At 45.2% G+C, this 22524-nt stretch overlaps 1 protein-coding gene across 2 annotated transcripts in view; it reads right to left on the reverse strand.

The window, feature by feature from the left end:
• Positions 1-22524, reverse strand: part of LOC134842706 (probable ATP-dependent RNA helicase DDX10) — a 100822-nt gene that overhangs the window by 4977 nt on the left and 73321 nt on the right. The window contains exon 2 of one of the 2 annotated variants that reach the window (XM_063859162.1): positions 2616-2863. In XM_063859162.1, the coding sequence (XP_063715232.1) occupies positions 2616-2856 (241 nt within the window). In that variant the 5' untranslated portion in view covers positions 2857-2863. Of the gene's footprint in view, positions 1-2615; positions 2891-22524 lie in introns of those variants that run through there. The other variant, XM_063859161.1, reaches the window with a different exon arrangement.

Consider the following 22524-nt stretch of genomic DNA (forward strand, 5'->3'; position numbering starts at 1 on the left):
GGGAATTTCCCAAAACCCGTTTTCTGGATTGAACCCAAAGTCTCAGATATGGGAGGTAATTTTCGGTAAATTCAAAAAGATTTAAAAAAGATCAAAAAATTAAAAAAAATTGACTTTTCCGAGTAGAAAAATTGTGAGTGACCGATAATGCGGGCGAGCTTTTCATTATCCTTTATCTCTATTGTACCCACAACCTCAGATATGGGAGGTTAGTTTTCGAGAAAAGATCTGAGCTGTTTAACTTGCTTTGGCAAAGCCTCTTGGTTCGAAAAGATTCTGACAATATTTCAAGCAAAGAAGAGCTGATCAATTTTGTTTTGTTGACAGATTTCTCCAAAACACTTACAGATAGCTTAAAGTAATACTACATTTGATGCACCTGTCTGATTTGATTTTTTCATATTTGCTCACTGGTTACTGCTGTATGGGCTCTGTTGGGTGAGTGCTGGCCATTTAGCTTCCAATTTATCAGTTCTACGGATGTAAGGGGTCTTGAAAGCATGGCGCACAGCTTAATGAGATAGTAACTGCTGTGAACGAGTTCATATTTTCTTTTAAACCGTTCAAGGGTGCCTCCGACTAGCGATTTTCTGAAACTTCGCCAGATAGAATTGAAATTTTCTAGCTTTACTCGGTTTTTCTTCAGTTATGTTAAAACAATTTCGTTGAGTTTTGATACAAAGATCGTATAATGGGTGGTAGCGTTTATCAGGTTTAAACAATCCCACATATCTGCCGGTTTGTTTAATAAACTTTACATAACCAGTCTGTAATTTGAACTAATAAATTTATACACTTTGCTGTTGTTGTTGTTGAGGATTTACAGCTAGCTGAAGGGCGCATGGTCCCAGTTGTCAGCAAATTTTCACATGAATTTGATCAATAGACTTTTTAATCCGATAGGTTTACTGATGTCGCTGTATTTCTCGATTCGATTAACAAGCCTGCAAGTTCTGAAGACAAATTCACCTCTGACCTTTTCAGTCCTCGTCTTAAAAGGTTTAAACACTTCCGTGATTCTTCTTTGGGGGGTCCTGACGCTCAGGTAAACTAATAATCTCGTCATCTTCGGTCATAACCTTTGCGAGGAACAAAATATCACTCATTTGAATCAACATTGGAAGTGGCAGAATACTCAGAAGTCGTAACTGATTTCCATAGCACGATCCCTTGATACCTGTTATCCATCTGGCAACCTTTGTTTGAAAACGTTCAAGAGACTGGAGTTCTGCTCGGGAGGCAGATACACACGAGAATCCATATAACAGGATTGGCAGAACGAGCGATTTGTACAGACCACGCTTTATGAAAGTTTGTACGTTCACAGCTACATTCCTTCTGATCATGCAAAGTACTTTGTTCGCTTTCTTCAGTCTTTCATCAATGTGCGCTTTCCATGTTAGATCTTCTGCTACATAGACGTCGAGGTCTTTTACGGTTTTAGATTCATTCAATTTTGCATCCATCAGCTTGTAACTTACTTCTGTCCTGTCCTCTGAACGTTATTTTGGCACACTTGTCCATTGCTAACTCCATCATATTCTCTTTGACCTAAATTTCAATTTGATCTAGGTCATCCTGTACTTCCCAGAAGTTTTCCGAACAGCTAAAATTTTGAGATCATCTGCGAAGATGAAAGGGTCAAAGAATTTCAGGACATCAGGCAATTCGTTAATGAATATACAAAACAAAATGGATCCAAGAGTGACCCTTGAGGTACCCCGCTGGTAACATCTAGAACACTTGAGATCGTATTGTCCACTCTGACGAATTGTTTTCTGTTGTTCAGGTAATCTATTATGACTTCAAGCAGACAGCCTCCTACTCCTATTTCTGCAAGTTTTTTCACCAGTTCGAGGTGAGGTACTTCGTCGAACGCTTTCGGAAAATCGGTGTAAAACGCAACAATTTCTGAGTTTGGCTGTATTGATGTTGCGGCTAATTTGTACCGTAAATAAAATGTGTTTTCTTCCAAGCTTTCACCAATTTACCTCTCAAATTTTTTTGTAGCAGAAATTGTTGCTTGTTCCGAGTTCAGGCAAGTAGTTTCCAATTTATCGGGGATTTGCTAGAAACATTTTGTTATTTATTGTTCTTGTTTTCGATACAGAACTATATGAAAAAACTATATGAACAATTTTTACACCATTTATATTTTTCACGTGTCATATGCTAGATATTAATTCAGAGGCGAAGCTTTGCTTCACAAACACTAGCTAGAACACGACAAAAAAGAAGCTCTTAAGTGCAATAAGAAAAAGTAGAAATAAGCCTCGAATTAGCAAAAAAATTCGGCTGTGTCGGAGATTCGAAACTGCGACCTAGAGATTAAGAGTCTCAAATCCTAACCACTCAGCCGCGACAGCTTAATAGTTAATAGCCAAACACCAGTCACAAATAAAGCAGAAACCAGATGCTATGCATTTTCCAATGCTACAGAGAAATTTCCAAATAAGTGTACACTTTTGAAGAACACTTATATTTACGAGTTAATTCGAAAAAAGAAGGTTCGTGACAATACACTAAGCTGAAGCTAGTGTAAAAAGGGATATAGATGAAGTCTCAAAATCAACTTCGTAACACCAGAAAAAGATCATAGCAACAAAATAAGTTACCCAATCCATGTGAAGGCAGGAATTGCTCTTTTCGAAGCAGTTCAAGTAGCGGGATGATAAAGGCCAGAGTTTTCCCGCTACCTGTCTGAGCTGCCCCCAAAACATCTCTTCCTTGCAGAGCAGGTGGCAACGCTTTCTGTTGTATAACAGTGGGTTTGCGAAAACCACTGCTTCGAAGCGCCTTTTGGGTCTCAACACTCAAACCCAAACTTCTGAAAGTGATTTCCCCTTTTTCTCCCATGTAATTCTGAATAATTGAAGAAATTTTGTCAATTAACTTTGACTCTTAAAAACTCGGTCGCTTTCCAATTTTTTCTCCAATTTTCGCACATCTTTTGAAAAGAAATTGAACATAGGTGCGAAGCAGAGCTTTGCACCACTTGCGATGCAACACAAAGATAGCAGGAAAAACTAGCAGATCGAAACTGGCAGACCGAACTTGAAACGAAAGCCCCAAAAACGAAAAAAAAAATGAGAAAAGCTAGATCAACCAAATTTTCCATATCATTGTCTGTATAGGAAAATTGACAATTACAATTCCACAAAACGAAGTGTTTTTGAAGCCGAAAATTTTAAATCAGACACCTTTGAGCCGCAAAAAAAACGCTTTGGTAAAAAAACAAGGATAGCCGACTACTATGCAAGTAGCACAGAATGTTTCGACCAGTCTTAAAAAAATACAAAAAAAAGTTTTTTGTTTCCTAGGGGTGTCGCTTTTTTCCTGCATGTTGTGATAAAAATAACTGAACGAAAAAATAGAACTTAGGCATATTTGAGAGTCATAGTAAAATATGGTCAATTGGAAAACAGTTTTTGTAGAAAAATGACTAGAAAAACGAAAAAACATTCAAAAGATTTGTAACATTCGCCCGGAAGATACATATCGACGGATAACAAAACTAAGTCTTAAGACGACTGGCTAGCGTCTAAACAGAGCTTTGCATGTTTTTCACCGTCTCTACCAAGCCAGTACTTTTCGGTGGTCTTTCTTATATCGGGTCGACAAAAACGTTGCTGCTCTCCGGCTTCGACCAGAACGCTCAAATTAACTGAATTACATGCAAAAATAGTGAGCTCATGGCTGGGTCTCTGTATCCCCAGACCACGAGGTCACTCCTAAAAACAGGGCTACTGCTTATTATATTACTATTGTTTTTGTTCAGTAGATAAAAATCATCATCTCCATCGAAGATGGATCAACCCTTTCCCCCAACTCCTAGCACCTCATCCTTGTCAAAACTAATCAAAATATCAGTTAAATTCAAGTCAGGACATGACCGGATGCTAAAAGTTTATATGAGTTAATAAAAGTTTCCGTCCCGAGACCCTTCCGGATTCTTGAATCCGCTGAATCAAGCTCCTTACTCTTGATTTCTCGCTAATCCGGAAGGCTGGTTCTCACCCTTCACCGTTGTTGGCAACGGCCTTGCAACTATTGTAGCAGCACAATAGTTGCAACTCGGAACGTTCTCTGCTATTCTGTAGTTTGTTGTCGTTCTCCAATCTCGATTTTCGTACTGTTCGCAATCGCAGATAAAAGTTTGTTCTGTTTTTCACTCGCTTTTTGTTAAAATGGCCGTTTCAGCATTTCTCAGAAATGTGACGTCATCATTCGAATTTTTGAAAATTTAAAATACTAGAATATTCTAGCCCTCACCGTTTGGCTAAACGTTCCAATAACGTCGCTAATCCTTCGAAATCATCAACTCGGAAGGCTTACTGCTCAAAATTCGAATCCTGCATAAATTGCATTTTGGCCATTCTGGTCGAATGTCACATACTCCCCGGACAGTCCGGTCAATGTCCTCATTGAATCGCGCAATGTTCTAAATGGTTACAGTGTCATCGAACAGAATTTACAAAATGCACGAAATTACTTTTATCTACGTCACATCGACTCACTGCAGAATATAAATGGCATCATACTACATCACTATAGCCTTCAAATTCTTTCATTAATCTGCACATTAAGGATATGACTTAAGATAAGACATATTTTCTGACTTCCAGTGTCAATGTCCCGATTGAAACTTTTTCTCCTAGATTTAAAAGGTGTTGGCTTGCAGGACAGTCCTGCCAACCAACAAGCTAAAATTGTCCTACTATGCTACTTCCCTTCGGAAATCTTGCTGGTTTATTGTCCTGAATATTAAAACTAAGAAACTTTGTGGTTAGAAAGAACAATGAAACAATCTCCCTCTTCGAGAGATTACTCAAGCCTTCCACATCACCACAAAGTGATCAGTCTTCCTAAGTGATTAAAAACAATCATGCAGGCTGGAATATTTAAATATACTCTTCCTTCAAGCCTTTCTAAATAAATAATAAGTGAGTGTCTCTAAAGCCATTTCAACTAAAACCAAAATGCAAATTTATAAATGCAACAATTTCAAAACTCAACTAAATGTTTCAGTTTTCAATTACAACTTGGTTGCTTGGTTTCTCACTTGAGTTTTTCACACACATAAACAATTCTGAGTTTTAACTTTTCCTCATCATCCCTTTGTTCTCTTCTTTTTTCGTCGTTTAGAAGTTCTAAAACTTCTAAATTCTTCTAATTTTCTTTCTTGCTGCCTCTTGTTTTCTCGACCATTCGTCAATGCTCCATTTCTTCCTCCTGTGACACTGACTCCGCACTCTCGGTTTCCGTGTCTTGTAGCACGTCATTGACTATCCTGACGCTGTTGGAAGCCGTCCTCCAACACTTCTGCTCTTCCACCCTCTGTTTACAGCAAGGTAGGGGATCCACGTTTGATTCTCTGTTTCTACAGAAGCTGTTGTGGAGACACAACGTCACGTTTCTCTCCAAATCTTCTTTCAGCATCTCTGCCTTCTCATTTCCACTACGCTCGCTCGTCCTGGAAATTCTTTTCACAGCGGTGGTCACTGCATTCCGATGGGTCACGAAAGCTCGCTTGAAAGCTCCTGCCCCAATGTCCAGCTGATATTCACTGTACAATCTGCCATGTTTCGACATATGCTTTTTCGCATACTCGTACAACCATGCAGTCATGTTAGCTCTGAACCATGGCATCAATCGTTTTCTTGCCCATATCTTCTTCACTTCCATCGGAATGTTTAGAACTTTGCACATTGTCTCAAAAAGATCTAAATCTTTTAGACAATCTAATTTCTGCAATTGTTCTCTCGTCGGTGCCTCCTGTCTATTATTTTCTCTCACATGAGCTTCCAGCCATCGTATCGCCATCATAACTCCCACTATCACTATTGTTATGGGCTGTGATGAATCTGGTAAACCCATGGAGAGCAGCTCTCCAGAGTCCCAGATCAACACCAAATTACTACGCTTGGGATACCACCAGGTCTGCAGCAAGCAGTGGCAAGGAAACTCGTCATGTGTCAACATGATGCTCCTCCAATTGCGTTTTCCTGAAGCTTCCAGCAATGGTTCCACTTCCATCATCACTCGGTGGATTTCATCATTCTCATCTACTGCATTGTAATCTGTGACAGTTGATCCTCTCTGTTTCTGTTTTTCAAAGTCACTGAGGTTCCCGCTCACATATCCCATGAACTTCTTTCCTAGTATTGACTCCAACTCCTCTCTGGTTATCTCTGGAACTGCTGAGAACATCTTACATAGTAACTCGTAAGACTTTTCAGACATTCTCGCCAATCTCACGCACTTTGGCACTGAGAAAGCTTGATCCACGATCGTTCTTGTACTCTTCACGTCCACAGCCACGAAATGTACAGGGTATCTGCTCTTGCACATTGGAGCCAACGTTGAACCCACCAAATATCGTGCTCCTGATGGTCTACAATAAGTTTCGCTGTGTCTGATGTTCATCTCCGTTTCGATTGCTTCCCTCCATTTTTCTATATACTTCTGCTCAGTCTGCAGAACTCCTGGGAATACTTCTACGCTGATGGCTGTGACCATCTCATGTTTCTGTTCTAGATTCAATAGTGACTCTAAAGAACCAAACATGCTGTAGAATTCTAGTGCTGTCACTAGATTCACATCGGTTCCTCCATGGCAATCTGCTATCAGTTCCGTTTCCGTTCTTGCTTTCATCACTACATTTCCAAACAATACCGTCAACTGCTTGTGTTGTTTCTCCAGGGTTTTCACACAGTCTAGACTTCCACAAACGTGACCCTCTAATCCACAGACTTCCGCCAGACAGCTACCAGGTTTGACCCAGTCTTCTGGTCCCCAGCCAGGCAACTCCACTCTATCTTCTCCGTTGCTCTTAGAGGCTGTTATCATCACATTATATATGATGTTGAGGTCACGCAGGTTACAGTCCGCATTCAGTTCCCTCTGTATGTCCTGTGTCGCCCGTAATATTGAGTCAGCGTTGGGACTAGGACACCACGATGGCTTCATCAATTCCCACACTGCCATCAAGCTCGTTCTCAGTAATTCATCTGAGAATCCCAACCCAAATTCCACTCTCTTGTCGGATTTTGGTACTGAAGGTGCAGTCACCTCTTCTTCCAAGACCAATCCCAATTTGGCCTGTGGATTGTTAACGCTCTTAGTCGTCACAATTCTGGACGTCCAGAATCTTAGTAACACCGCCTGCTCATAATCAAAGAAGCAATCACGTATGTCTTCACTCAGGAAAGGATTGTACGCTATCCCTATGATCCCGGATACATAGCTATATGACTTCTTCTTGATCGGTCCACAGTATTCACTGGATTTCGGCAATGCTCCCATAGATTCTTTAGTGAGCCTCAACTCCTTGTTTGAGAATCTCCTGATCTCGTCTATCTTTTTCATGGGTTCCAATTCTTCAGGTTCTTTCATGTTCACCCTCATCGGTTTACTTTGCTGCATATCCAGCATTGCTAGTAAGAACATGGCTTTCGTTCGCTCATCGCCTTCCTTCAACATTTTAACACAAGTGCTTAATGCAGGTACTGAGATCTGCTCTATCAGGAATCGAATGAAACAGAGAGCGTCTCTCCGCTTTGCACACGCTACTGCTGCTCCCTCCTGGACTATCAGATCCCTCAGATTCGTCATAAGGAAAACTTTTTCCTCCTTTGATCTCTTCCTTTCTTCCGAATCATATTCTTCGCGAGTCAGTCCCATCATGCACCAGGCGAGCCTGAGTTGTAATTCTGTCCTTACGTAAGGTACTGCCACGAGAGCATGTATTCTTGGCGTAGTCCTCATTTCTTCTTCGAAATACCTCAATACTACTGCTTTCCATGGAAGGCTCACTAACTGCTCGATCGTCTCCGCCTCTACGTCAGACGACGCCAAAGTTCCATACGCCTTCTGCTTGAGGGTGGTGCCTTGCAACATCATTTCCAGATAACCCTCCATGGCTTTTTCGTCTTCCAGGGCCACTACATACCCTCTAGCCGAGTTCCGGTATTCCAACATCTCCATGTATCCACCGGTGGGTTCATCTATCGACACTGTCTCCGACACTGTTAGTCGGTTGTATTCCACTGGTGTCAGTTGTCCTGCAACACTCCCTTTTCCATGATTCATGGGAGATGGTTTGAAGTCCCTCATTTTACTCTCTCCACATTGACTGAGTATTTCCATTTCTAAAGTTGCTCCAGTCAGAGTGCGGTCACTCCTTTTGGATTTATAACCGGTTGACTTTATCCCTGCCATGAGAATGGGTGGCACCATCGCTATATCAGTTAATATTCTATCTGTGCCAGACAATTGATAATCACCTTGCCCCAAATCCATGACTTCCTCAACTCGTTTTCTTTTCGCTGAGTTACCAGCTTTCATCGATATTTCCGAATCCACTTTCGTCTTTCCAATCCTCCTCGGCATCACTCTGCTGCCTAACTTCATTTTCATCGCATTGATTTTATCAATCACTATTTTCGATCGCATCGTTCCTCTCCTGGTCCTTGACAGGTACACCACCTCTCCTTCATTGTCCTGCGGTGTCATCTTGATGGGAGAATTCGCTTCACTCTCATCAGTGGCTGAGTCGATCAATAACTCACTCAGTCTCCCTTCACACTCATCAAGCTTGTCAAGTACTTCTCTCATCAAGGGTTGATTGAGACCTGTTTTGAGAATGGACTGGGTCCCATAGCTCTGAATCACAGTCCAGACTTCTTCCATGAACGCCACTCTGTCCAGCTTACATCCCGTCCTACTCTCGTGGTCTCGGTGATGTACTTCCCATTCTTCTTCGGGTAGCGTTCCCAAGAAAGGTATTCTGGCTGAGGCCTCTATTCTTCTCCTCCGAGGTGATTCCATGAGGATTCTCTGATCGTTATTTCTTGTATTGCCAGGAGAGCTGCTCTCCGGCAAATTCCGTTTCATCTCCTCAAAGGCTGACGGAGGTTCCAGCGTCGAGATGCCTTCATCCGCTGGCTCAGTCGTTTCCAACGTGTCTGCATTATTCTCAAGATCACTGAAGATATTGAAATCCAGGCTGGATGTTCCTCCTGTCGATGCCCTGTCGTCCTCCCCACCAGCTTGATCTTGTTGCATGGGTTCTTCAGTCTGACGGTTTCCACCCTGTCCGTCATCTCCTTCTGACTTGTCCCTATTCGAGTTCGATGGTCCTTGTTTGTCATTGTCAGCTTCTTCCTGGAATCTCGGTATGAGCAATGTACCGGCTGATTTATCTTCCTCTTCTCCATGGACCACTCTGATTTCTTCGCAGCCGAAGGGTGCTAGGAAAATTCTCGTCTGCAATACTCCCGCAGCTTTCATCTCTTTTCTCACACTGGTCAGGATTACTGAGGCTTCAGGCAATTCAGTCCTGCCTCTCATCCTCATTGGAGCTAAGCCTAGTCCCCTCCATTCCTCATCAAATCCTTCAGGCTTGGGAGTAGCAGCGTTGCTTATTCGCCTTCTCGTCGCTTGATCCGTGTACGCAAATCGTGTGTACTGTAACACGGCGGCATTTCTCCCCACGAAGTATGGATCCATCGTCGCCGAGAAATTCCCTACTCTCCTTTCATTGGTTTCGAATGCTCTCAACCTAGGAGTTTGTACTACGGAGACTGCTCCGAGCAACATCCTTCTTATCAGAGGGAATTCAGGGATTGCTTCGGGTAGCTTCTTGTAATCGCCCCAGTCCTTCGTCTCTTCTCTCACCTTGTGATACGCTGCTGTGAGACGAGGCACTCTGGTCATTTCGCCATTCGTTTTGTCATTGGGCCTCAGATTCCAAAGCTTTGGAAACACCTCGATGTGCCCTCTTTCTACTTCTCCCATGCGGTCACAGAAGTGATCGTCAAAATTGATGACTGTCATCTCTGGCTCCGATATTTTCGCAAATAACAGATCTTCACTCATGAGCTCTCGCAATGCGTGCTGCTCACACCAGTTCAGTGTACTACCGTCCACTGCCGATATGAGGTTCAGGTGCAACACCGACCTCCTATATGCTTCCACTTTAACGTCAGGGAACGCAAAGGTGACTGCTGGTCCATAGATCACTGTCACGAACTCCGTGACTCCTCTGATCAGTGCCAAGGGATCGATTCTCATAGCTAAGCTCAAATCTGTTAACAGCGGCATGCCTCCAACATGTCGTCTAACATCTTCCTCTCTTTCAATTGTCTCGTCTTCTCCGGTTCCAAAGCGATTTTGCTGCAAGAGATACTGGATAAGAGTGTGTCTCAGGTCTCTTATTTTGTTCCACGAGTCTGTGGATTTCTTCATATCCAGATTCCTCACTCTCTCTTTCATCTGCTCTGGACAACGTGCCAGTTTCATCAGTCCTCCCAAGTTTCCGTGGGTTATTGCGATCAATGTCAGAAGTCCATCTAGTCGCAGGTTCTGTATTCCATCCGTAAGCAGTATCACCGGTCCTTTCACGAAATTCTCCGCTCCAAATGTCACAAACAGGGCTATTAATTCCACTATCGATACTTTCACTACCGCTTGGAGGAATTCCTTTATCAAGTAGTGCGAGACTTTCGGGTAGACTTTTGCCAAGAAGGACGCGGTCCATCCGGCTCCCAACCCTTCTAGCATGCTGTCTGTCCTTTCAAATCCCTCTTGTCCTTTCACTTCCTGGGTCCAGAAGGTTTCCAGAGTAATCTGACACATTCTGTTCACGAACTCAGCTGTCTTTTCTCCGGCATTTTCCGCCAGGTTCACCTCCTTCAACAAGTAGGCGTGTATCTTAGTGATCATTACTGGGCCTTGCTGAAAAGCATCTGCACCCAATGCCGCTACTCTCGGATTCAGGTGTAGCCACTGGTTTGCTTCCGGCTTGGTTCTCAGCACCATCGCTTCCAGATGAGCTCTCGTCTCCAGTGAATTCTTTCTTCTCGTGTCTTCACTCGCCACTTCCATTGCTCGGAACCACAAGTCGTTGGACATCGCCGTGATCACTCGATGGTCGTCATCTATTCCTGGTTTCAGTTTGAGTTGCCGACTGAAGTTGGACAGTTCCAACCCCAGCACTTCGTCCAACACCAACATGTGTAGCGCGTGGTCCTTGAACCCTCTCATCGCGTTTGAGATATCTGACCATACTGCAGGCAGTTCAGCCTTAAGTGGCCTCAGGTTCTCCATTTCTATCATGCGATTTGGGGCTGATATGATCACATCATATTTTCCCTCCGAAAGTAAGGCTACCATTGCATACACAAATTTCAGTCCATCCGGGAGATGTGCATATCCCGGAGACAACGCAAATACTACTCTCAACGTCACTTTATTGAATGATCCCTCCTTTGTCGCGTCTACCACTTCACCCATTGACTCCAGGATGTCTTTTATCGCTGACCATACTGCGTTTTCTGCTGTTGCAGGATCTCTGAGCCTGCTCAGAAAACCTCTACTGTGTAGATGGTCATTGATGCCAGCAAACACAATCGTTATCGGGTTCATTTCTGTCTGCCTTTGTACCCCTATAGCCAATGACACTGATTGCAATAGGTCTAGGTCAACTGCGGCCAGCATTATGACGTCCGGCCAAAACAAAGACTTAGAGGTGTACACGAACTCTGAATTCGCTACTACCATGATTTTGGCCTTTCTCATCTCTGCTTTGTCGTAGGCGGCGAAGATGGTCTCATCTTTCTTTATCGCCGTCAATCCGCCATATCTCTGGGCATCACCATCTTGGTTCACTAGTTTTGGGTACACTCTCTCCTTCACATGACCAGGTGGTGTCGTCAATTGCCTAAATATCTTTACGTGTTGTCCAATCGGCGCTCTCGCCGTCAGGAATCTTCCTGGCCTTTCTTCACGATTCCTCTTATCATGGTTCAATCTCACATCTTGCAACGGTCTTGCATTCACAGGTCCTATTGTGTTGTTGGAGGGCAGTCCCTCCAAGTCGGCAAATCTCAAGGCCGTCGTGGAGCTGAAATTTATGCTAGCGGCTATCAACCAGTCTACGCCGGTTATCGAGTACAATCTGCTGACGGATAGCGTCGCTCCATTCAGCATCCTCCTTGCATCTTCGATGAAGCTCACTCTCTGTAGGTCCAGCTTCATTAGTTCTTCTTTGTATATATGCCAAGGAGACGGTATGGATCGCGACCACATCAATGAGCCTCTGCTCGGTCTCTCCTCTCGACTGGTACTCGTCGTCTCCGATCTAGTGTCCGATCTGGATGTGCCTGCTACTTCCTCGATTGGTTGGTTGACAGGTCCTATCCTTTTCCTAGGATGGATTGTCCTCCTCATCGGTGCTTCTCCCAACCGATCTTGTACGTCTGTTCTTCGACCTGGTTCACTGGAGCTTTGTTGCCGGTAATTTATGGCGGCTGGGACCGTACCCAAGCGTGTTTCCAGGTTAGGAGGCACAAAGGTGGTGATCACCGTATCACTCACCGTTCCCTCTTCCTTCAGCACTCCTGTGTCAAAGAGTTCTGCTTCCAGCTCATCCAACCGTTCTTGGAAGACTCGATTCAACCAAGCCTGTCCTTCGACACTGTCGAAGTGGATGCCATCTGTGGTCAGTCTGGCTTGATCCATGGCTCTCAATTCATGTTCAATGTCCATGAGGATCATTCTTCCGGCGTTTCGATTTGCTAGGTTTCTCAAGATGTTGTTCCATCTCATGACTCCCTCGTTGTGCCTTCTTCCTGATACTGTCAGGCTTCTTGTGTTCATTGGCACCGTGCAAACGGTCAGTACCGCGCAACTGAACTTCTGCCAGAGAGTAGTAAACAAACACACCATCATTGCTTCCCACAGTGCTTCCTGCTCATCTGATCCTCTGGAGATGTCATTCGTCCCAACTAAGATCATCACATTGGGTATCTTCCCTGGATTCATCAGCTCCACCATGCGATATAATTGGGCAATCGTCGCGCCTCCAAAGGCCATCACCGTGGTGACCCATGAGGTCCTCAAATTCGACAGCACTCTGACTAAGCTGTCTCCCAATATCAGGTGAGATGTCCCGAGTGGTGGTTGCTGCAGGCTCACAGCCGGGCTCCAGGTAGCTCGATTGAAGCAGGCTCTCGGATCTGTCTCCGGAACTCCCGTGAAACTATACTTCAATTGATTATTCTTCTGCACGTCTATTACACGAGACACTTTCTTCGCTGGCATCTTCCTTACTTTCCTCTCTGGGATTCTCGAGTTCCCCATGAGTGGTGTCACGTTACTCATCCTTTGTCTGATTACTGTCTGGGAGAGTTGTACTCTGCCCGTATCGTCAATCGTTCCATAGGGTGCAGTCACCCCGGAACCTGGTGCATTCTTGTTAGCGACCAATCGTCCAGCGGTCTCTATCAGTTTTCTCACTGTCTGTTCTACGACGGGATCACCCAAGGTGTCACTAGGATCCGGGATTGTTACTCGGTTCGTCTCTGCTGGAAGCCGTGTCTCCGTTGTTTGACTCATTTCTCGAGGCGTCAAGAGCTCCATCGGGGACTGCCCACGAGGAATATCCCTTGCAGGTATCACTTTCTCAATGGACGTCGTCAACGCCACCTGCTCCGATCGCTCTTTGTATTCCTGCCTTAAGCGTTCGATCTCTTGACCCTGCTTTTTGTTGCAGTCTTCAAACAACTTTCTCCACATGTCCCGGTCTTCCTCTATCGCCAGCATGGTCTTCGTCATATCGTCTAACTCCTTCTTCGTACTTCTCAACTGATCGTTCATCTCGTCCAGATCTTGTATGGTTTGGTTCGTCTGAACCTTCTGTGTTACTTTCGCCCCTTTTGGTGGCACAGCTGCTCTCAGTGGTGAACCAGACGAGGTCGCCTCGCTGTTCATCTCCCGATGCATTCTCGTCAGCCCAGGTTTGGGCTTGGAGGGCATTGGCATCTCACCTGGTTGGTAAGTCCTAGAACTTCCCAACCCAGGCTCATTCGCCAAGTCACTCCCTGAGAGAGCCCCGTTTCTCCACCTCATCACTCTCATGTTCGGGCGGTCTAGTACTCCTCTTTCTCCATATGCTGCCATCAACAGGACTTCCGTGGGGCGGTCCCCACGGTTGTCGTGCCCCAAGATGTTAATCAGGGCGGTCAGCAACATGACCACCTCTGGGTCCTCCAGAGCGAAGTCTCGTTCGATCAGCCGACGATAGATCGCATCTACCATCGGTCCTACATATGCCTCTGCCAGGTCCATCAATTCATCCAGGTTGAAATTGTCCATACTGTTCTTTCCAAGTTTGATTTGATTTCGATTTCAAGTTTTGACTCAAGTGAGCAATTAAATGATCAATCAGGATCTAGAATAGAAATCACGAATGTCACACTTGTCAATTTCACCTTAACATACATCGTTAAAATTTGCTTAAAGACAGTTCAGATAAAAAGATATTTATCCTAAAATTTATTAAAATCAATTGGTTTCTAAAATTTTGGAATTCGACCTAAGATTGGACAGTCCAAACTTTGGATCTATTCCCAAGATCGTCATTTAGTTGTTCATGGTCACTAACCCCCACTTACCCATGATCTTAATAACCTAACACATAACATAACATAACGCACCTCTCACATATTACACACAACTTAGTCTTTGGCCTAACACCCTCTCGCACATCACTCAGCCTATACTTAAGTAATATTTCTTATGTAGATATACTTGTATGTTCGTATCAGAGAATATCACGTGTACAAGCGCGTACAATTCACGAGGATGCAGTCTTCCTCTATTTGGATCGTACACTGGAAGCGAGAGCTCCTTCACGTCCATTTCCACAAGGAAGTCCCTCAGCCTCGTCAAAGACAAGACTAGGTTTTCTGGGTCCACGTGCTGCTTCTCCGTCGCCCTCGTTACCAAGAAGCACAAGTACTTTCCCGGTATCTGCGACACCGCCGGGGGTAAGGCTGCTACGCCCCCTATCCCTGGTCTTTGCTTCCAAAGGAATTCCACGTTTTTATATTCCCTCTTAAAATCTGCCGCTAGCGCCGTCCTAAAACTCATGTCTGCGGTGATAGCTACCGCACATGTTCTGTTTGTGAGTATGAAATCACTGTCTGTTAGTATTATGTTACTAGAATATTCATTTGGTAAATTAAAATATGACTCAACTACCCTGCCTATGTCAGGTTTCTTAGGTTCTTCACCTGTTTCTGCTTCTAAGTTTCCTGTTTCTCTTGCTATTCTCAATTTTTTTATTATCAAGTTTTCAGTGTGGGTAAGTCCTACCCCCACTCCCCGGACAAAAATATCCATCGGCGTCCCCGTCGATCGCATACCGGGTATTAAGTCAAGATTAGAAGCTGGAATGAGAAGTTGTCCTTCCTGGGCAGCCCAGGAAGGATCATCTCGTTCGGTCTTAATGTATTTCGCGCTTTCGCGATCTACGTCTTGAATCGTAACGCTGGTCTTTTCAGGGTCTGATGTCATTTCGTTCAGCCACTCTAAGACACGCAGGTTCGTCAGGTCTTGTTCATTTGACTGCTGTTGCTCATCGTCGAACTCCACCTCGGGTTTCGACCAGTCGTCAACCCACTCATCGTTGTGATCATCCACTATGTCAATGTCCTGTGACACGGTTATTTCCTCTAAACCCACTACTTCCTCCACTATTTTCTTTAGATCTATCCTATCCACTACAAAGTCGTCACCGTAAGGATTGTATTTCTTTCTTAGTCTCGTCCCGTCTTTCTGACGAGTCTGCATCGTGAACGGAAGATCTGGTTCCATGTTCTTGGGAACCTCTGTCTGTTCGGAATCCTGCCAATCTTCCTCTGCGTAGGGCAAGGTTTCATCGTCCGCTTCGATCTGTTCGTTTGGATCCAGGTCCAATGGTGTATCCGCACCTTCCTCTACGACTTCGTTTCCATCGTTCTTCTCCCTGGTGCCTTTTTCATTGACCTCACAAGCAGGATCCATCATTAGATAATCCCTTTCTTCCATGTCTGCAGGTATACACCAGTCTTCTGTCGATGGATTGTGTGGCTTGATGTTCTCGTAGTGGGCGGCTCGGCCAGTACTCAGTCTATAAAAGCGTCCCTCTTGGTGCACCTCTGTAATCATGAAGGGTCCCCTCCACTTCTTCAGAAGCTTTTTTGTCCCTTTCGGTGGTATAACGTTCTGAAATACCCATACGTAGTCTCCCACCGAGTAAGCCTTTGCACCAGCTGCTTTCTTGTCGAATCTTTTCCTCTGCCTTGCCTGTGCCTGCTGAGTGTTTCGTCTACACAAGTCGTTCAACTCCTGTTGGCGTCTGATCACATCCCTCACGTAGACCTGTGGGGATGTTTTCTTTCCCTCATACTCTGGGTAGAAGAATGTCAAGGGTAAAGACTTCTCGTGTCCCGTCAGCATCATGTGTGGACTGACTCCAGTGGTGGAGTGTTGCGTGCTATTATAAGCTCCCATCACCTGTGGAAGGTATCTGTCCCAATCGGTCATGTACCTGGAACAATATACCCTCAGCATCGACACTAACGTCCTATTCTGTCTTTCCACTAAGCCATTCGTCTGAGGGTGGTATGTCGTGGAGTGAGCCTGAGCGACTTGTGACCGTCTCATAAGCTCTTTCGTAAGCTCGCCTACGAAAGCCGTTCCATTGTCCGATTGAAACGTCATTGGACATCCGTGTCTTGCTATCCACGTATTGATCAGGTGGTCGCATGTCTCTTCCGCCGAGGCAGTGATGCAGGGCACGGCCTCTGCATACTTCGTGAAGTGATCTATCATGACCAAGACTTGGTTGTAACCGCTGTCTGTCATGCATATCTTCTGGTGATCTATCTGCACCACCTCGTTGAATTCAGACGACTCAATTGATTGTAAAGGAAATCGCAACTTCCTAGGATCCTTGACCTGTTGGCATGACAGACATGCTGTCACCCATTTCTCGCATGCCTTTTTCATCCCAGGCCACTCAAAGCGCTTCAGGATCCTCTGATACACTTTGTCGATCCCTTGATGGCCCATCTGATCATGCGACCTGAATAATAGTTCTGTCTGATAGAGTTGCGGCAACACTATCGCGTTATATTTGTATAAGACCTTGTCTTCTTCTCTTCTCCTGCAAGCCACGATCCCGTCCTTGTTCAGATATAATCTCCCCTCCTTCTGCATGAAGTATTGTCTCAGGATCCTATAGCTGTCTTCTTCCAGATCACCTTTGTCAGGTGCACCGTTTTCTATCCACCTTTTTAGATTGCTTGTCATGCGATCATTTCTCTGCGCCCTTAGAAGGTCCGAGAGTCTGTATCTCGCCTTCAAGTACGTCTTCATGACTCTCATCTGACTGTTCAGCTCGTTGGGCTGATGTGTGTCTTCTTCCATCTTAACGCACCAAATCTTCGCCAACGGTTGTGTTTCTTGTTGAAACGGCTGAAGATCAGTCCTGACTACCTCTTTCTGCGGCAACAGGCTTATCGAACGTTTCGATACCGCTATCGTTTCTAAGTCATCCGCTGCGTTGTCAAAGACTCTTTCGCTTGGTATTAGGTAGCGATCACTGTCAGGATCCTGGTACACCTCTCTGTCCAGGTTTCTCGCCCGAGTTTCCACTAGTAGCGTGTGTATCGCCAGTTCTGACAGTTCTGATCCCGAGGTCGAATCCCTGTCTGAATAGGTGTTCATTCTCGAGCTTTCTGACTTATCATCCGTCGAAGGTGTTGTGCTGGAGACTGCACGCTCCTCCAGATCATGTCCGTATTTCCTTCGCATCCATCTGAACTCCCCGGACAAAACTTTGTTCTCTAGGTCCTGTTTCTCATCAGGAATTTTCTCGTCTATCTCGGACTCCCCGGACAAATTTCCTTGTCCCGGGTGTTGATCTTGTGATCGCTGGTTTTTCTCCTCATCCTTCTCCCCGGACAAATAGTCTTGCAGCAGATTTTGTTCTACCTCTTCACCCTCTTTTTCCCGGTCTACAAAGGTGACAGTCTTCTTTTGCTTGCCGCTCTCCCGTCCTTTCTGTCCGTAAGAAGTACTGGTTAAAATCTCCTGGGGTATTGAGGATACTAGTTGCTGAACTATTGTCCTACAATCCCTCTTGTTCTCTTCGTGCTGTTGTCTGGACGGCATGATCTTCACGTTCTCACTGACTGTTAGCGATGCCACTGCTGCTGTCCACTCGGGGTCATCTCTGGTCACTTCTCTTTCTAACAATCCACCCAGCATCCGCATTACTTGTGGTGTGACTTGCACCGTTTTATCCAATAATGAGAGGCTGTTTATATTCATGCGAGAGAGTTCTTGCTGGACCAGGTTCGAGCGCAGCAACAAATCTAAGGGGACCGGATCCTCCTTGGACAGGATCTTTATCTCAGCTGCTTTCTCTACAGGTAACTCAGGATGCCCCGGAATTGGATGTCCAGACTTATCCAACCATCTCGTTAAGGGAAGCGCTTCATAAGTTTCTTTGTCCAGAAACGAGAATCCCTCCTTTACTTCCGCCTGATTGGCCTGATGCTGTTCCAATCTTTCATAGAACTCAGTTTTCTTGCTGAGACTGTCAGCATTCTGATGTTTATCACGCATCCTATGTTCGATTATCATATGGTAGCCATCCAATCTTACTATCCATCTACCAATATAACTCTGATCCATCGAGTAGGTCTTCAACCAGGATAACGCTCTGTTGTCCACGCGTAACTTGAAGGGAGCGCTCCCCAAGTATGCACGGTACTTTTCCACGAAGGTGACTACTGCAAACATTTCTGCTTTCGGTGCGCCATATTTCATCTCTGTGTCACTCAAGACCTTGCTGCCGTATGCAATGGGACGGAGAACCGTTCTTCCGTTCCATTCTTGCTCTTGATGCAAGATTCCTGAGATGGCCACCACCGATGCGTCTGTGTCGAGAACATACATGCCCTTTTCTGTAGGCATGCCCAGCACTGGCGCTTCGCACAGTTCCCGCTTTATGTTCTCGAAAGCAACTTGTGCCTCATCGTTCCATTCGAACTTCTTCCCTTTGTTGCGCATCAGCTTCTGCATCGGATACACCTTGTCCGCATATCCTTTAATGAATTCACGGTAGTAATTGGCAAACCCTAGGAAGCTCATGAGATGTGTGTCCGTTCTAGGAGCTTTCCATGTCAGCACAGCCTCTACTGCTTCCGGATCTGGCCTCACACCATGCCTGTCCACCATTCTTCCCAGGTACTTGATCGAATCCCTAAGGATTTCACATTTCGATGGTTTGCATTTCAAGCCTGCTCTTTTCATACATCCGAAGACCTCATCGAGCCGGTCAATGTGATCCTCCAGGGTCGGTGTCGCTATGACTACGTCATCCACGTAGCACATCAAGAGATTCCCTAACTTTTTGGTCACTCCTGTCAAAGCCTGAGCCATCAGCCTTTGAAAAGTTGCTGTTGCATTGCACAAGCCGAAGGGCATCCTCTTCCACTGGTACAACCCCAATTCGCACGCGAATCCGGTTTTCTCCCTGTCCTTCTTTCGCAGAGGAACCTGCCAGAAGGCAGAACCCAAGTCCAATGTGGTGAAGAACTTTGCATCACCAAGTTTGGATAGGCTCTCGTCTATTCGCGGTATCGGGTACGCATCTTTAATCGTTACCGCGTTCAAGTAACGAAAGTCGCAACAAAATCTAAGCTGCCCCCCTTTCTTTTTCGCCATTACTACTCCGCAAGCCCATGGTGATTTCGAGGGTTCTATCATGTCGTATTCAAGCAACATTTCTATTTCCGCTCGGCACGCTTCCGATTTATGTGGCGTCATTCGCCTTGCGCCTTCCCTATGGGGAACGGCGCCCTCTTCTAGTTCGATTTCGTGTTCGACGAAATTACAGCAACCGATGTCCGCCTTATGTTTTGAAAATACTTCGGCGTTCCGATCTAGGAGGTCCCGCAATTTTTCAAAATCTCCCTCACCTATTTTTCCTTTTAAATGTTCTATTTCTGGCAAAACCGGTTTGTCAGAATCTAGTTCATATGACGAGGGGCGTTCCGGAAAATTCGAGCAGCTTGATAAGCCGTCGTCCGTTTCGGATTTCATTGAAAACAATTTACGAATAGATTTTAATTCATCAATCCTCTTTAAAATTTTATCTTTATTGGCATGATAAGGACAGTCTTTCACACTATATTTCTTCAAGTTTTGTGTCTCTTCATAGTCGGTCCTCATCGGCAATGCGTAACCAAGCTTCTTTCCACGCTGGATTCAAACCGTGGTGTCCAGTGTGTTCAACAACACACTGACACACAGTCCGTTTCGCGTTACCGAGAAGCTCCGGCCTAAAATCACCGAACTCTGACTATTTGGATTCGGTACTAAGCAAACCTGTTTACTATCACTTAACGAATTTAAATTTCTCATTCTAAAAATCGCTACTACAGCTTGTCCTGGTTGTAACTTTACTTTTCTATCCAAAAAAACTGGTACCTTATTTTCATCTGTTATTATCCTATTAATGGGTCTCTTAACATACTTTCGGTCCGGGTTTCTAATCCGTATTAGACCGTTGTTCAAGTCAATCATCACGTCAAAGTTCCTGACAAAATCTCTGCCCAAGATGAATTGGTCGGCGTCGTCCAGATTCTCTACCACCAGGAAGCTCATCCAAAGGTTCCGTCCTCCCATGTGAAGGACCGTCACCGGTGTTCTTCCGGCTACGTAGATAGCTCCTCGATTTGCAGCGGCTAGTCGGAGATTCGTAGGAATCAGATCTTCCCGCGTGAAGCCCATTCTCTCCCAGGTTTTTATCGGCATCACACTCACCACCGCGCCTGTGTCCAGAAGCCCTGTGACTCCAATTTTTGTTCCGTTGGTGTCAAGCAGGTGTGCTGTCACATCTGCTTCATATCCAATATGTACCGCGTCTTGTTCCATCACGGCGTCATGGCCTATCCTGCGGACTTTGAGTTCCTCTTCACCCAAATAGATCTGCCCCATTTGGTCATCATCTGTTGTTATGTAAGTCCTGGTGTAGATGCTGATTCCATCCACGTTCAGCATTATTTGATACGGCCCATAGACCTCCAAGTAGCGTCCATGAAGTTTCTTCATGCGAGGGCCACCCGTCGTTAGTAGTGCTCGCACAGCTCTCGACTCAGTGCGTGGCTCCACCTGCCTCAGATAATCTGCATATGTGTCCAAATGCATTAAAGTGAACTCTGATGGTTCACTCAAATTTCTTATTACCTGGTGTCCAGCCACTGAGATTATCGACTGTATCTTCTTTCCCTGCGGCGCCATGCCGAACCTCTTACCGGAGATCACTTTAAGTTTCATATCTAAACTGCTTGGTGTTTTCGTCTCTTCGAACTCCGTTGCCTCGAAGGTATTCAGTTGCTCCTGAAGCTTTTCATTTTCCAGTTCAAGTTTCACTTTTTGTTCGATCTCTTTCGTCACCAATTCCTGCTGTACTCTATTTAAAGCATCCTTTGCGGCTGCCTTATAATCGATCTTGAAGTCATCGGCCGCAGTTGCTGGTTCCGGTTCACGTGCTTCTTCTGTTACTGCTTGCATTTTCTTTGCCGCCAGCTCTTGAGGTTTGTCCTTCCTGCGTACCTCTGCTTCGCCCAAAAGTCGAGCCTTGCTTGCTTTCACTCCTGACAAAGCTTCTTCATGCCTTGGATGCTTGATGTCTGCCACTGCATCCCAGAATTGCGGACAATCTGATTTAAAATGACCTTCCAAGTTACAAAAGAAACACCTCGGGCCAAATTTCGCAATTACTCCTCTCATGAAATCCTCATGATCCAACTCTGACGCATCTTCGTCCTCGAGGCTAAAGCCTTTTGCTTTCATGCCTTGTTTGTAAGCTGGGCATGCTGACACATGATGGTCTGTTGAACTGCAATTAGCACAAGAACGTCTCTTGTCCATATCATCCCTCGGTTTGTACCAATTGTTCCCTTGGTTAGCTGGTCCGTTGTTAAAATTGCCATAATTGTTCTTGTAATATCCAGATCTCGAAGGAGGTTTCAACAAAAGATACTCTTTTGATTTGAGCCTCAAATCCTCCGGTGTTGGCGCATTAGTTGATAGTGGTGTGTAATGCGTTGCTAGCATCGTACGAAGTTCATCATTTTTCACACCATCGATGACTTTTGAGGCTACGGCCAGGTTCATCCTTCGGTTTGACTCATCCGGTTGGCTGCGTCTTCTCAGCATTTCCAAATCATCGAGAAACTTGTCTATTGTTTCATCTTCTCGTTGCCTCCGTTTCTCGAAGCGCATCATCGCCTGGTGCCCCTGCACCCCTGATCCGAAACGGTTTAACAAGATTTCGAAGATTTTCTCAGCAGTGTCACGTTGATACTGTTTCTTAGCCATGACACAGTTCAGGGCTGTCCCTTCTAAGTTGCTGGTGAGCGCGCTGCATTCCTGTCTCTCCGACAAGTCCTCTTCCTCGAAATGCAGCTTCATTACCTCTATCCAGGTATCAATACAGCCATCAGATTCGTCCTTGTAGCATCTTGGCTTCTTAAAGACTCTTCTGGACTTTTCACTGAGTTCATTGGTTCTAGATAACCGCGTCAGGAATGTCTCCAAAGACCTGTTCAGGGGTTCAAATGCTGTGGCCATTGCCGTAGCATCCCTTGAGTGTCCCGCCTGAGTGTCCTGACACCTTGT

This window comes from Symsagittifera roscoffensis, chromosome 3 (assembly GCF_963678635.1).
Source record: "Symsagittifera roscoffensis chromosome 3, txSymRosc1.1, whole genome shotgun sequence".
In the NCBI taxonomy this organism is placed as follows: Eukaryota; Metazoa; Xenacoelomorpha; order Acoela; family Convolutidae; genus Symsagittifera; species Symsagittifera roscoffensis.